At 33.8% G+C, this 15595-nt stretch overlaps 3 protein-coding genes across 5 annotated transcripts; 2 read left to right on the top strand and 1 right to left on the bottom strand.

Annotated features, from left to right (window-relative positions):
• The first annotated feature begins 290 nt into the window (after positions 1–290).
• Positions 291–8876, top strand: LOC131593574 (ABC transporter C family member 12-like). Its single transcript, XM_058866139.1, has 26 exons — positions 291–504; positions 644–1034; positions 1228–1406; positions 1493–1532; positions 1689–1848; positions 1936–2050; positions 2142–2222; positions 2348–2372; positions 2729–2785; positions 2951–3016; positions 3159–3233; positions 3320–3562; positions 3669–3775; positions 3864–3957; positions 4071–4238; positions 4366–4506; positions 4675–4875; positions 4991–5089; positions 5180–5332; positions 5457–6023; positions 6112–6435; positions 6529–7285; positions 7391–7512; positions 7660–7905; positions 8011–8431; positions 8569–8876. The coding sequence occupies exons 2-26, from the start codon at positions 702–704 to the stop codon at positions 8646–8648; spliced, it is 4854 nt and encodes a 1617-aa protein (XP_058722122.1). The 5' UTR covers positions 291–504; positions 644–701; the 3' UTR covers positions 8649–8876.
• Positions 8877–9608: 732 nt separating this feature from the next.
• Positions 9609–11099, top strand: LOC131593570 (BTB/POZ domain-containing protein At3g05675-like). The gene is made up of 2 exons (XM_058866135.1): positions 9609–9739; positions 10205–11099. The coding sequence occupies exon 2, from the start codon at positions 10228–10230 to the stop codon at positions 11092–11094; it is 867 nt and encodes a 288-aa protein (XP_058722118.1). The 5' UTR covers positions 9609–9739; positions 10205–10227; the 3' UTR covers positions 11095–11099.
• A 786-nt stretch (positions 11100–11885) lies between these two features.
• Positions 11886–14060, bottom strand: LOC131593571 (uncharacterized). Of its 3 annotated transcripts, none has more exons than XM_058866137.1 (9): positions 13926–14060; positions 13718–13844; positions 13347–13385; positions 13087–13138; positions 12895–12990; positions 12751–12804; positions 12610–12675; positions 12389–12467; positions 11886–12305 (listed from the first exon to the last, which is right to left on the bottom strand). In XM_058866137.1, the coding sequence occupies exons 1-9, from the start codon at positions 13992–13994 to the stop codon at positions 12228–12230; spliced, it is 660 nt and encodes a 219-aa protein (XP_058722120.1). In that variant the 5' UTR covers positions 13995–14060; the 3' UTR covers positions 11886–12227. The 3 variants fall into 3 exon arrangements, with proteins under 3 accessions (XP_058722120.1, XP_058722121.1, XP_058722119.1); XM_058866138.1 differs by having other exon boundaries at positions 13347–13380; positions 13722–13844; positions 13926–14059; XM_058866136.1 differs by having other exon boundaries at positions 13718–13999.
• Between the last annotated feature and the right edge of the window lie 1535 nt (positions 14061–15595).

Raw genomic sequence — 15595 nt, 5'->3', positions numbered from 1 at the left:
ATTAAAATCAAACCAATAGGTGGAAAACTCGAGATTTGAAAACATATTATATTTTTCAATGTAGTAGATTCTAATCATAGATATCAGTTTCAACCCTATGTAGTCTTTTCTATTAAGTTCAGCACCAAACAGCACTGAAGTAAAGTAATTAAGGATAATATAGTTAATCATTTTTAAAATCAACAACAATTGAATCTAGATTCAGCTAATACAAGCCGTTGACCACATGGAAACTACAACCACATGAAATCTAAATTTCCTAGCCAAATGATTAGTTATTTATATCTATCACTTAGCAACACTCTCCAAAACCATGCCATTACACTTTTTTTCATTTTCATTCACTTCAAAAAAAAGTAATAGTAGAAGAAAAACTATGCCATTGCACTCATTACACTCCTACAAATTCAACACTTACCAGTTACCACCTAGTTTACCTTCAACTGAGTTCATGTTGGTTTTCCATGTGAACTAACAAGGTTAAAATCACTCTCACATATTAATGTAAGTGTCATGTTTGTATTAATGCTTCATAGAAGATGATGTTTGTATATTATGCAGATAACTTGTTGTCCGTTTGCCTTTTGTTTCTGTATAAATAAAACTTTAATATAATCAATTGTTCTAAATTATGATGTTGCAGTTAGTTTTACTCCTCATTGGAAAGAGAGCATCACTGTGTTAACTGATTGAAGCCAAAGATGGGTTTTCAACCGTTGATTTGGTATTGTAAGCCGGAACCGGACAGTGTTTGGGAGAAAGTAGTTGATAGTGCTTTTGGTTCATATACACCATGTGCAATCAATACTCTTGTTATTTCAACTTCGAATTTGGTTCTTATGGGCTTGTGTTTATATAGAATAGGCCTTATTACTTTCAATGCCAAAGCTCAGAGGTTTTGTTTGAAATCGAATTACTATAATTATATTCTTGGAATGTTAGCTGGTTACTGTGCTTTTCAGCCTTTGTTGAGATTGTTAACAGGAAATTCCGCGTTCAATCTGAATGATGAAACTAGCTTTCCTCCTTTTGAGGTGAGTTTGTTATAGCATAATCCAATGACATCAATTTGCATGAATGCACACTCGAAATAAGTGCTTATAGTTATATCGTAAACGCTTATCTAGTGATACTTAACAATTAAATGTCATTCTGTAAGAGAGAAATATGTAAAACTTTGGTTGGAATGAAAAATTTAAACCTCGTTCTGTTTCCGTGATCTTGCAGATAACATCTCTGATCATTGAATCAATTACTTGGTTTTCAATGATAATTCTTATCCTATTGGAAACCAAGGTATATATTAGGCAATTTAGGTGGTTGGTGAGGTTTGGAGTTATTTATGTTTTGGTGGGAGATATCGTAATGCTCGACCTTCTTCGATCGGTGAAAGATTACTCCAGCAGGTTTGGTTTATAATTTTTCAATACACTGCATTTTTACTTTTAGCATGTTATGGATTTTCACTCATGCTTTGATTTCATTTGTGCAGTTCTGCGCTATTTCTATATATCAGCACTGTTATCTGCCAGGTACATTTCTGATTATCGCCTCTCCTAGTGAAGCTCAGTATAATCTTCATTATTAGCTCAGTACCGACACTTCATATTGAATACGTGTTTGGTGTCCGACAACTATCATCGTCGAACGTCATAATGAACTCATCGGAATTAGTTTATCTGATGTAGGTGCTGTTTGGTACTTTACTTCTAGTTTACATTCCGAATTTGGTTCCATATTCGGGTCATAATACAACAACGCAATCCGAGGTACCTGACAATGGTGAATATGAACCACTTTGTGGAGACGATCAAGTTTGCCCCGAGATGCGCGCCAGTTTCTTATCTAGTAAGTAAGCCAACAAATCGATGAGTTGATCAAACAACACGTATAGTTATAAACCTCATTTGACATTTATTAATGTATTGTCTGAAGGGTTAAGTTTTGGATGGATAACTCCACTGATGAAACAAGGGTATAGAAAACCAATCACTGAAAAGGATGTTTGGAAGCTAGACAAATGGGATGAAACACAGACATTGAATGAAAAGTAAACCTTTTCTTTCCTAATTGTGTATGGTTTTGCATGAAATTAATATATCATGTATATATAATTTATAGTACTTTTTTTGTTTCTGTAGATTCCAAAAGTGCTGGATGTCAGAATTTCAAAGCTCTAACCCTTGGCTTTTAAGAGCATTAAACATTAGTCTAGGGAAAAGGTGCATAGTGACAGCTTATATTTTGTTTTCCCTTTAAACTGTTTGATCTTTATTTGAACTCTTCAAGATAATCTTAGTAATGTAGTTCTTTAAATTTACATTTGATTTGGTTTAAATTTTGTTAGGTTTTGGTTTGGAGGCATCTTCAAGGTGAGACCCCCATTTTCTTTTAATCTTTAACTTATTTGCCTGAAATGGATAATAAATATTTTCATATTGCAAGTTACTTTTAATTTCAGGTTGAGAGGACTATTTTGTCACTAAAATGCATGGTTTTAAATTGCGGTTATATTTACACTGCAAACCTTTATATTGAGGCAAAATGCTGTCGATGCACTCGAAATTTCGGTTTCGATAACATTGCAGTGACATCAAAATCTGGCTGCAATTGCGATTGCGGACAACAATTTAAAAAAGATGCTATAATGTACAAGGTTTACGTTTTTAATGATCGAAGTGTGAGCTGACTCTTTTGGAACTTGGAAATTTTTTAATGATCTTTGCAGATAGGCAATGATCTTTCTCAATTTGTGGGGCCTATTTTGCTGAACCATCTCTTGGGTGTAAGTTTACTTCTCCTAAAACAAAATTGAATTGATGTGAAGATGAAAAACACAGAATTCAAAGAAGCACAATGATACTATGATAGAAAAAATCAACACAAGAATGTTGATGACTTGAACTAGATATATATATTATTGTTTGTGACAGTTATTATTAATGTGCAGTCAATGCAAAATGGAGATCCGTCTTGGATCGGTTACATCTACGCCTTCTCCATATTTGTTGGAGTGGTATGGCTACTGTCTCTTATAATTTTAAGAATTTTCGTTCTGTAAACTCAGCTTCTTGGATATCATAATTATTTTATACATTTCATAGCATTCAATAGAAATAAGAAAAGAACAATGAATAAATTGTTTCCACTCTTTTCAGTCAGTTGGTGTTCTATGTGAGGCACAATATTTCCAGAATGTTATGCGTGTCGGTTTTCGCCTTAGATCAACATTGGTATGTCACGTATTTCTCCTAAAATAAACCGTTTTTTCCGAATATATATCCACACGTTTTATATGATGCGACTTTGTCTATTATAGGTGGCTGCTATATTCAGAAAATCGTTGAGGCTAACTCATGAGAGTAGAAAGAAGTTCTCATTCGGAAAGCTTATGAATATGATAACAACAGATGCCAATGCATTACAGCAAATATGTCAGCAACTTCACGGACTATGGTCAGCGCCGTTTCGCATTGTCATAGCTATGGTTCTCCTATACCAGCAACTAGGTGTTGCTTCAATTGTTGGATCAGTAATGCTCGTTCTCATCATTCCACTACAGGCAAGTTTTGATATCTCGCAGGAACACGTGCATGTATTTTTACTTTTGAGAAACAAATACAAACGGCGATAAAGCCTAAATTCAATATCTATTTTTATGTGAACAGACATTTGTGATTAGCAAAATGAGAAAACTGACAAAGGAAGGACTGCAACAGACAGACAGAAGGGTTGGTCTAATGAATGAAATTCTTTCGGCCATGGATACAGTAAAGTATGAGCATATTAAAATACGTCCACTTTCAACATTCGAGTATAGATTATGTCTTATCAATATTTGTGATATGCTGAATATGATTCAGATGTTATGCATGGGAAACAAGCTTTCAGTCTAGAATTCAAAGCATTCGACACGAAGAACTATCATGGTTCCGCAAAGCTCAGCTTCTATATGCTGTATGAATACGAAACTTGACACAATTTTATAATTGAGAGTGTTTACATATTGTTTCTAGATTTAAATGAAAATTTGTTGCATTTTTCTCCTAACTTTTTCTTTTCTATTGTAGCTAAACAGTTTTATACTGAACAGCATCCCGGTTCTTGTGACAGTAACTTCTTTTGGAATGTTTACTTTACTTGGTGGAGAATTAACACCTGCAAGGGCGTTCACCTCACTGTCACTGTTTTCGGTTTTGCGATTTCCTTTAAACATGCTTCCAAATTTACTAAGTCAGGTTGTTTTTTTGCTCCCATCTCGTTAAATTAATGCTCTTTCTTAATTCAAAATAAAATTGATAGAATAAACTTATTTTAAAGATATGATGCAATTTCTTACTTTCTACTGATTTTATTTTCTGACAGGTAGCAAATGCAAATGTCTCGTTGCAACGTTTGGAGGAACTGTTTTCGGCCGAGGAACGAGATTTACAACAAAATCCTCCAATTGTTCCAGGACTTCCAGCCATATCAATAAAGAATGGACACTTTTCATGGGATCAGAAGGTCCATTTTTTACTGATTTTTCAAAGCATTGCCATAGCAACATTATAGAGAACGGCTATTTATATCTAAAATCTTCATTTCGGTCCTTTTTTATGAAGAGTAGCATTTTACCATCTTAATTTATTTTTAGTTTTTGATTTGTTTTCGATCCACTTTATTTATAAACAGGCAGACAAGGCCACGTTATCAAATATCGATGTTGAAATACCGGTTGGTAGCTTAGTTGCAATCATTGGAGGAACAGGAGAAGGGAAAACATCACTTATTTCAGCAATGCTTGGAGAGATACCTCTTGTATCTGATGGAAATGCTACAATCAGAGGCACTGTTGCTTATGTTCCTCAGATTTCATGGATTTACAATGCTACCGTGAGTTTGCAGCTTTGTTTTTGTTTCTAAGATTTATGATTTATTCATAATAAATTAAAAAGTGAACGAACAGTACTACTTAATTTTTCATTCTAAATCACTTCTTATTTTCCAGGTTCGTGAAAATATACTATTTGGATCAAAATTCGATCATGCACGGTATTGGAAGGCCATCGATGTCACTTCTTTGGAGCATGATCTAAACTTTTTACCTGTAAGATTGTTTATCAACGATCATATCTTCTCTATTGTTTCTATAAATCATTATGAAAAAAATTTATTTATCGCGTTTATCACTTTTCAGGGACGCGATTTTACAGAAATTGGAGAAAGAGGAGTAAACATTAGTGGTGGACAAAAGCAAAGAGTTTCTTTAGCTAGAGCTGTATACTCCAATTCTGATGTATATATATTCGATGATCCTTTAAGTGCTCTTGATGCTCATATTGCTCAAGAGGTATCATTCTTACCAAGCTCTAAAACACAAGTCCTTTAAGTGCTCTTGATGCTTATAGATAATTTTTTGAAATTATGTATATCATAGTTTGTGTTCACATAACCTAATTTGCAATGTTCTTTAGGTTTTCAAGAACTGCATAAAGGAAGGGCTGCAAGAGAAAACCAGGGTTCTTGTAACGAACCAGCTTCATTTTCTCCCTCAGGTCGATAAAATTATTCTTGTCAGTGAAGGAATGATTAAGGAACAAGGAACGTTCGAGGAGTTGTCGAAATGCGGGCCTCTATTTCAGAAGCTAATGGAAAATGCAGGGAAAATGGAACAAGAAGTAGATAGTAACATAGATAGAGATACTGACGACAAGAATGATGTTTTACCTTTGAGTAATGACGCAATTGTAGAGTTACCAAATGATACAAGCTATGAGAAGAAGGGAAAATTGCGAAAATCGGTGCTTGTTAGGAAAGAAGAGCGGGAAACAGGCGTTGTTAGCTGGAAAGTTTTAACGCGGTACACATCGGCTTTGGGAGGACTGTGGGTAGTTGCTATACTTTTTGCATGCTATACATTAACAGAAGCTCTCCGAATTTCGAGTAGCACATGGTTAAGTGTGTGGACGTCTCAAGATTCCACCGCTGCTTCTCGAGCAGGATATTTTCTTTTCGTCTATGCACTTTTTTCATTCGGACAGGTAATTTTGCAACGATTACAAGTTTCTATTTAACAATTGTAACTTACTATTTAGCATCTGAAACGAATATTTCCTTCGCTGCATTCAGGTATCGGTAGCACTTGCAAACTCTTATTGGTTGATCATTTCAAGTCTTCGTGCTGCGAAAAGACTGCACGATGCAATGCTAGATACAATTCTAAGCGCTCCAATGCTGTTCTTCCAGACGAATCCTGTCGGCCGCATAATTAATAGATTTGCAAAAGACACGGGAGACATAGATACCAATGTTTTTAATTTGGTGAATAATTTTCTGGGGCAAGTTTGGCAACTTCTTTCAACATTTGTTCTAATAGGCACTGTCAGCACCATATCCCTCTGGGCCATATTGCCGCTTCTGATCTTTTTCTATGCTGCTTATATATACTACCAGGTCTGTTCTACAACTTTCTTCTTAAATGCTTGACAATAAGTGATTATGGTTGAAGGAATTAACTAATCTTTCCTATTAACACATGCCTAATAGAGCACAGCTCGAGAGGTGAAGCGCATGGATTCCATTACAAGATCGCCTGTTTATGCACATTTCGGAGAATCATTGAATGGTTTGTCGAGCATTCGCGCTTACAAAGCGTACGACAGGATGTCAATCAACAATGGAAAATTTATGGATAACAATATCAGATTTACTCTTGTGAATATTAGTTCGAACCGTTGGCTAACGATAAGGTTAGAAAGCTTAGGAGGCCTCATGATTTGGTTGATAGCTACCTTCGCTGTGTTACAAAATGCAAAATCGGAAAACCCTACGTTAATAGCATCTACAATGGGTCTACTTCTCAGTTATACATTGAACATAACAAATCTCTTGAGTGGTGTACTTAGACAAGCAAGTAGAGCAGAAAACAGTTTAAATTCGGTTGAGCGTGTTGACACGTATATAAATTTAGAAACGGAGGGTCAAAGTATAATTGAGACGAACCGTCCACCACCAGGATGGCCAACAAAAGGATCAATTGAGTTTGAGAATGTTGTTTTGAGTTATAGGCCGGAACTTCCTCCGGTTTTGCATGGATTATCGTTTGTAGTTCCTTCAACTGAGAAGATAGGTGTAGTTGGAAGAACTGGTGCAGGAAAGTCTAGCATGCTTAATGCATTATTCCGAATTGTGGAGCTTCAAAGTGGAAGAATCATTATTGATGGCTACGATATCTCTACGTTCGGACTAGCAGATTTGAGAAGAGTTCTTACTATCATACCACAGTCACCAGTTCTTTTCTCCGGTAACATATCATTATTATTGTTGTCGTTGAATTTTAAGTTTTAAAGCTTTCGTTTAGTTGTGATTAAACATTTTTTGTTGTGAAAACGGTCATTCTTTCTTATAGGAACCGTCCGTTTCAATCTTGATCCATTTAACGAACACAATGATGCTGACCTATGGGAAGCTTTGGAAAGGGCACATTTGAAGGATGTCATAAGAAGAAATTCATTTGGCCTAGATGCTCAGGTACATAGATTATGGTACAAATTTATTTATCGATATTTCTCATATTAATTGAAAGCATCAATCATATAATCGCCTTTAATCATGTATTAAAACATGCTCGTATTAGTTGGTTTTTCTTAATGTTTCTGAAATTTTCACTAAATAAAGGTTTCTGAGGGAGGAGACAATTTCAGCGTTGGACAACGGCAACTGCTAAGTCTAGCCAGAGCATTGCTAAGAAGATCAAAGGTTCTCGTCCTTGACGAAGCTACTGCTGCTGTAGATGTTCGAACAGACGCTCTTATACAGAAAACTATCAGACAAGAATTTCATTCTTGCACGATGCTCATCATTGCGCATAGATTGAACACAATAATCGACTGCAACCAGATTCTTCTACTAGATGCTGGCAAGGTACATCGAAGTAGCATGAACTATAAGATTCGATTTCTGAATTTTGCACTCATCATGATGATCTAAAGTCAACATTGATGGTTCACTTTCTTGTATGCTTCACAGGTTCTTGAATACAGTTCACCCGAGGAACTCTTACGAAACGAAGAAACTGCATTCTACAGAATGGTTCAAAGTACTGGCCCTGCAAATGCTGAGTATTTATGCAACTTAGTATTTGAAAAGACACAAAACAATTCAAATGAACATAACAAGGATTTAGAAAACCATACGCGACAATTGGCATCTACGAATTGGGCTGCTGCTACTCAGTTTGCAATATCTTCTACACTTTCTTCTTTACATCAACACCTTCAAAGTCCAAATAGTAAAGACAATGAAGATATCCTTAATAGAACAAAGGATGCAGTCATGACACTTCAGGAAGTTCTAGAAGGAAAGCACGACGAAACTATAGAAGATATATTGATTAAATATCATCTTCCTAGAGATAGCTGGTGGTCTACTCTCTATAAAGTCATTGAAGGTAAACATAATAATCATATTATAATCAATGTTTTAAAAACCGAACCAGGTTCAACCGGATTCAACTCTGGTTCGACCAATTTGCAATGTAATCAATGAATATTCCAATATTGATCATATGTTTAATTATTCTTTCAGGTCTTGCTGTTTTGATCAAGTTGCCTCAGGATAACTTTCAACAATTAGAACCTGATTTTGAAGGAAGATCTTTTGACTAGTGTAATGCAATCAATTCTCAAAGGGTTACAGTTGCAAATACAAGTTTCTTCAGATTGTTCTTCCCTCTTTGTTATACTGAGATAGAATTGAGGAAGGTTTTGAGAAAGTGATCAATCATTGAAGAAACAATGTTACACATTTATATTAGTTGCTATTTCAAGATTTAGCACTCATTAGTTACTTATCATTGAATAAACTACTTTACAATAGCCAAAACAAACTAACTATAATAACTAACATAACAAAAAATTTATAATGCTAACTACTACAGTAATTTCATGCACAAGATAATTAGGAAATACTAATTTGAATTAACACAACTCTGACATCAAATGGTTTCAACCCTTTCGATTGCAGTTGTGGGATCAAACCGTGATCCTTCCTACCAAATTCAGCACCAATCACCACTGAACCGACTAACGATAGTTAAATTATATACAAAATTTTAAATAATTATTTTATCACCAAATACACGGAAATTTTTAAAGAAGTGAATGGAGAAAATTTAATGGATAGACGAAATTTCCTTTATTTGAAGCATTAATAAAATGACAAAGAAATTTGTGTTGGGCCTCACAAGGAATATGCTTTTGGCTGAAAAGACAAAATTGACCCTAATATAGGAATATTATTCATAAAACATGACTATTATTTTGACACAGTTTTATTATATTTATAATAATAAAACTAATTTCATAGATAATAATAAATAAAATAAAAACTTTTTAAATAATAATTTATATTAGGAGAATATTTTATTTTTTATTTAATTATATTCAATTTTTAAAAATATATGGATTCTATTCTCATTTAATAAATATATTTTCTCCATTTTTATTTCTATCAAACAATTAAAATATTATCTCATTTTCTATTCAGTTTCCTCTTATTTTCTTTGTTTTAATTTTTTTTTTTTTCATTTTCCTTTCACTTTCTTTTGTTATCCAAACAAACAAAACCTTAAAACTAAGGATTGTGATTAAACGAAACGACATAGTATAAGGCTTTCTGTCTTTGACCTGAAACACAAAGCTTGTGAAGTAAACAGACACAAACAGCATCCTCTTTTCTCTGTTCATCAGATTGCATGGTAACAATTCCTCAATTTTTCACTTTTTCAGCTACTTATTCAAACACCCTTTTAAGTTTAAGTTATGAAAGTAGAGTTTTTTATTTGAGCTATTAATTTTTTTTTTTTTTTTACTTTCTAGATCTTTCATTCTCATGTAATAAGCATTGTTTTGAATTCTTTTCATGATTTATAGATTATTCTTCCTTGAAGTTTTTTTATGTGTTTTTTGTTTTACTAGAGTACTAGGGTTTTAAGATTGTTCTTTAGTTTGAGCTAGATCTGTTCATTTTTGTGTTTGGAAAAATTCTGGTGTGATTTGCTGCTGGAATTTATGACAGTTCTTGTGCTGTCGATACGAGCATCGGAAAATTTTGGTTTGTTCAAATTCCGCTACATTATAGTGCCGTAATCTTTCTAGCACGGACACCTCTGAAAAAAGATACGTCTGTCAGTATCTGACACCGATACATGTGATAAATGTAGGATTGAAATCGAGTTAAATTGCCATGTCCAGAACATCGAGAAGCAAGCCTGTGGGTTTCGGCGCTACTAAAGATATATTTGTTTCAGCTATTCGCTTCGCTATGTCTATTGAGGAACCATGTTTCCCGTTTGGCGACGAGCTAAGAATCTCTGCTCAAGAGCAAGTCGACTACATGCTAGGAGAAGACGAAGATATTACATTCGTTATGGCTGACGATGAAGTAAAATCTGTAGTAAGAATCGGTGTTTACAATATCATTCATTCGTTTGAAACAGACTTGTCGTCGATGCTGTTGAATCCTTCTCATGAGTTTGAAACAGCGGCGGATAACACGATAATGAGGAGAGTATCCGATCTTGAATGGTTGTGTAATGTACTACCAAAGATGGATTTGATGAAATCTTTTGTTACTAATTGGATCGCAATTTCTAGTAAAATTTTGGCGATCATTGAAGACGAAAAGTTTGATAATGTCATGTGGGGTTTGAAAGTAAAGGTGATAGAACTAACATGCAAGGTTTTGGAAGCAGTTAGTTATGGAAGTGTGATTATTCCAGCTCCGAGTCGGGTGCAATTGTTAAAAACGTGGTTTCCGTACGTTCAGAAAATGAAGCCTTTGCTCGACTTGAAAGCTGTTGCAGAGACTAGTTTCCGTTATGTAATGGATGAAGATCTGTGCCAGGCAATTGAGGGAGCGATTGTGTCGTTGGTATTGACGCTGCCTTCGAACGATCAAGCGGATATTCTGGCCGATTGGATCGGAAGTAGGGAAGTTGGATATCCTGATTTGAGTGAAGCTTTTGAGGTTTGGTCTTATAGAAGCAAGTCTGCCAAGAGAAGATTAGTGGAAGGTTTACATGAAAAAACCGATGCCGCTATCGGCAACTGAGTTTGTCTCTTAACTCCTAAAACTCGTCCCTTTTTATAAAAACCGGAGAGTATTACCGCTCTTACGGTCTATTTAACTTGACAGATTTCTCACAATTGTGTCTCAATAGTTTATACCCAAAAAATGTCATTTTGTTGTATTTTAGTGTTGTAGGGTTAAATAGTCATTGACTCAACAGATAATTTATATTGTTGAACTGGAAAAATGTATACCAATTTTTTTTGTTTGTGTACTTTTTTTCCGTAGACGAAGAAGTAATAGCCACTAGAGTGTAGACGAAGAAGTAATAGCCACTAGAGTTCATATACACATCCGTGAGATTCAGGATTTAAATCTGGCATTGACGTCCAAACAAACAACATCGGCTTTTATCAGTTAAACTAGATTGTGCAGACATTTTATTTGTAGATTTTCACTAAGCATTTCTGGTAAGAACTCCTATAGTACACAAGCTTAATGTATGTGAGGGAGAGAATTGAAGAATTGAAAAGGTAAAAATGACAAGTTAGAAAACATCATACCACCAAAAAGTTTGAATATGTTGCTGAGATAACCAATCATCATTTCTAAGGTATTAGTACAAATTTTAATTTAATACCTCCTATACATAAGAATCCAAATTGGAATAGAGATTTGCCGAAACATTAAACGGTTAGACGTACTCAAAAAAGGTTTGCCGAAACTTTGAGTTATAGTAAGCTCATGGATGTCATTATCAAATAGAAAGGTAACAACATAACATAAATAACTTATTCGAGTGTTGTTGAAAAATCTATTGGAGATGTAATCAAGGTTGGAAATTCGAAGTTGGTATATTATGACAATAACAAAGAAGTTTCTGATAACTCTAAGGTCGACTTTGCTGTTAACATACAAGAAAAATGTGAAATTATGTGATTTCATTTCAAAGTCTACAAGTGGAGTATACTGATAAGGTGTTCAGGTTCGAAGAACACTTCCAAAGTTTACATTTGGAGAAAATCCCATGTATGAAAGCATACAGCCACTCCATATCATTCTTCTTTATAACAGTGCACTGATTCTGAAGGCGGAATTTGAGCATATGTAACAAACTCAAAATTCAAGACCATGTTTTATACATTTGGACGTCCTCTCGAGTAGCAAAATTGCATTCAGGCCCAAAGTAGTGTGATGACCAAAAATACAATGAGGGCCAATCCAAAACAGAATCCAACTATTGCCGCGAAAGCCTGGATATTGTCAATTTAAGTAATTCAGAAAATTATACAAAAAATGTAAAAAATCAACCCGAAAAAAAGCTATTGTAAGTTACCTTCCCTTGTGATTGAAACTTAAACTTATTAGTAAACCAGGTCAATCCTCTGTCAACAAACGGCGCTAGTGCCAATGCTCTGCATAAGAAGTAACTCCACTCTTTCAATTGGTTGTCATTGTACTAACCTCACAAATTGATGCATAATAGTTCAAAATTTTGGGCTTAGGACACAAAGCGCGTTGGACAGTTAACAATGTAAACGGGTTCAGGCAGCTCACCCGGCGGCTCTTAGAAGCTTTGTGACTTGACTACCGGCCCAAACCATCGCCAACAGTTTGAGAAATCTACATCACCGTGAAGTTTTTTAAGATCATTTCAACAAGTCATAAGTGATAAAACTAAAAGGAATGTGTTCTTACCTTTCTACAGCTGGACGATAACCCATCTTTCCAGGAGCCGGAGCAATGTAAAACCTAACAAACACGTGTTATCAAATTTCAAATATAAGTACTATTATACTATACTGTTGAGTTTGTTGCTAAGAGGCACAAATGTTCACAAACCACACAAAAAGAAACGTTGTGAGATAGTATGCCGTGTTTAAAAGTCCATAGGATAGGATTCCAGAAACCCCATATCTCTTCAGTTTCTTCATGATCCTGACATATTAAACAAATAATACAAACATCATCATCAAATAAAACAATTATTTTAGTCTTCTAATGGAAATATACTATAGGGCAAGTTTCGTATACTCATTGATTGATAGCGACTTTCCTTTCTTACTCTCGTTGTTTTCTTCTGAACCTAAAAACATCTTGCAATTGTCAAGTATGATACTTATATAACTTCAATGTAAGAGCTAGACAACACCAAGGATCAATACAAACAACCATAAGTATAAATCGATATTATCGATATTATGAACTTCCGCAATTGTTATTTTCGATCTCGGTATAATTTAACAGTTCCCTTTCTATGCACATTTAACCAAAATGGAAATTTAATCACATACCATCATGGCTGCTTGAATCTGATAGCTCGTACGTCTGACCTTACACCAAAGAGAAATAAAACAGTAATTCAATCAGTACAAAATATGAGCATACATAACATGTACATGTGTTTTTTCAGCTTATTTTAATAAGCTCTCCATGATAGCTTAAATAAAAACAGTTTGATTTAATTTTATCTTTTGTTGTAGAAATAACTTATACATAAGCACTTATATGATAAGTACTTATGCTACCAAAAATTAATTATAAAGTGATTTAAAGTGATTACAAACACAAGAAAACAAAAGGGCTAAAAACATGTAACCCTAAAAACAAAAAACAGAAATTAACAGAGAAATTGGAGAAAAAAACAATTTTTATTATTAGTTACTTACATTGCCATTGGTGTTACTTGAGCAAAGCCTCAAATGGGTATTATTGTTCAGGTCAGGCAAGCGATTGTGCATGAAAAAGGTAGCACATTTTCGGGAGAAGCAATTCAAGCGTTGTAAATGAAACTTGAGACCAAAAAATGGAAAATTTGATAAATTTGTGATGGAATGAGAGAAAAGATTGAGTATTGAAGAAGAAAAGGATACCTGATGATGATGGTGAGAGAGGGATGTGGAATTGAAGTGGGGTGCAATTTTAGCACAAAGAAGAGACATTGATGAGAAGAGAGAAATTTCATAAACCTAATTTACTTTTTTATTTTTTTATAAGATTATTATAAGAAAAATGTGTTTTTTAATTTTTTTATATTTTTATTATTTTATTTTATTATTAAGAAAATTAAAAGTGAAGATTTTCTTTAAAATTAAGAAAGTGTTGATTCTTTATTGTCAAAAGTTTGTTGATTTTCTTCTTTCATAATAACCAAAACAGTCGACAACCAAATGACTTGAAAGCAATGACGAGTCTCTCTGTGAAAAGAATGGAGAGGCGAAATTGTAGGGCATGAATAATATTTAGAAAAAGACAAAGAATTCCCTATAAGTGAAAGACACAAGTCCAAATCTTGCCGTAAAATTCACACTCCGAATAAATGTTGAACGTTATCCTTTTTTCCACAACACACTTGTACACTCCAACGAGGCTAGTGAGTTATTCTCCGTCTTACCAAATTATCTTTTCTTAGGATCCTATTGTTAATCAACTTCCACATGAACACAAGAATTTTAAACTGCATAATTATGTTCCATATGATATATGGAGTTGAAAATGGATCAATCTAGTCTTCATGAATCAAAATATGATATCCCACTCTCAAATATTGACCAAATGACTTCAAATAAGACGGGTGGATTGTGATATTTGGCCATTCAATTTTTTTTTACAAAGGATTGGTTTTTACTTAGTCAATAATTTAAGAAATTAGATGAAGCATAGATTTAAGCGTGAAAGTTAAATTGCGATAAAATAAAAGAGTAAAGTTAGAAAGAGCACATCAAGATTTATATTAGTTCTTCCTTAAACCACACAACCTAATCATATCTCCTAAGAGTTTCCCCTTGACAATTCCACTATTAATTTGAGCTTTTACCACAGAATCAATCTATAACCTTTTACATTATATTTTAGTCACATTCAGCTTGTAATATTTATATCAATTACAAAATTATAAGAGAGTAAAACTATTGATTTACAGTTATAGCATGATCAAACTACAATATTGTTTAACTTTTACTTTAAGCCTTTTGCTCTGTCAGCACTAAAATAGTGACAATCATATAAATTATTTTCTAAGAAGAGGGTGGTTGAGAAAGAACAATATAAAAATTTATTTTCATTATTAGAAAAAAGACTCTTTTATATAGGAGAAGAAAAATGGCCAAGAATTGAAATAATCCATGGCTCTAGTATGTGACACTAATTGATTAGACCTAAATAATTAAGAAATAATTAAGCTTGACTCATAGCCTAATTGATTAGGTGGTCTACTTGTTCCTTACTCTATTAGATACAATTTATAATCGATAAGATAATGATATTTCGCTTTCCTAATTGGTCGGGACATTTCCTAATCGATTAGATAACAACTAGAATGTTTTTCAAAGAACATTTCAAAATGGATGAAGTTTGTAAAACTACTTTTGTGTGTGTGCACAACTACTTTAGTACCTTGACAGATATGCACACTTAATTTGCACTCTATTGATCATAAATATATAAAAACAATAAAGTACATGATCAAACGAGTTTTCAATAGACTTTGATTCTTTTGATGTTGATCTTTAGAATTAGGCATTCTTTGTTCTATACATCAAAA

This window comes from Vicia villosa, linkage group LG3, assembly GCF_029867415.1.
Source record: "Vicia villosa cultivar HV-30 ecotype Madison, WI linkage group LG3, Vvil1.0, whole genome shotgun sequence".
Lineage (NCBI taxonomy): Eukaryota > Viridiplantae > Streptophyta > Magnoliopsida > Fabales > Fabaceae > Vicia > Vicia villosa.
The sequence above is the reverse complement of the archived record's forward strand: the minus strand, read 5'-3'. Positions and strand labels throughout refer to the sequence as shown.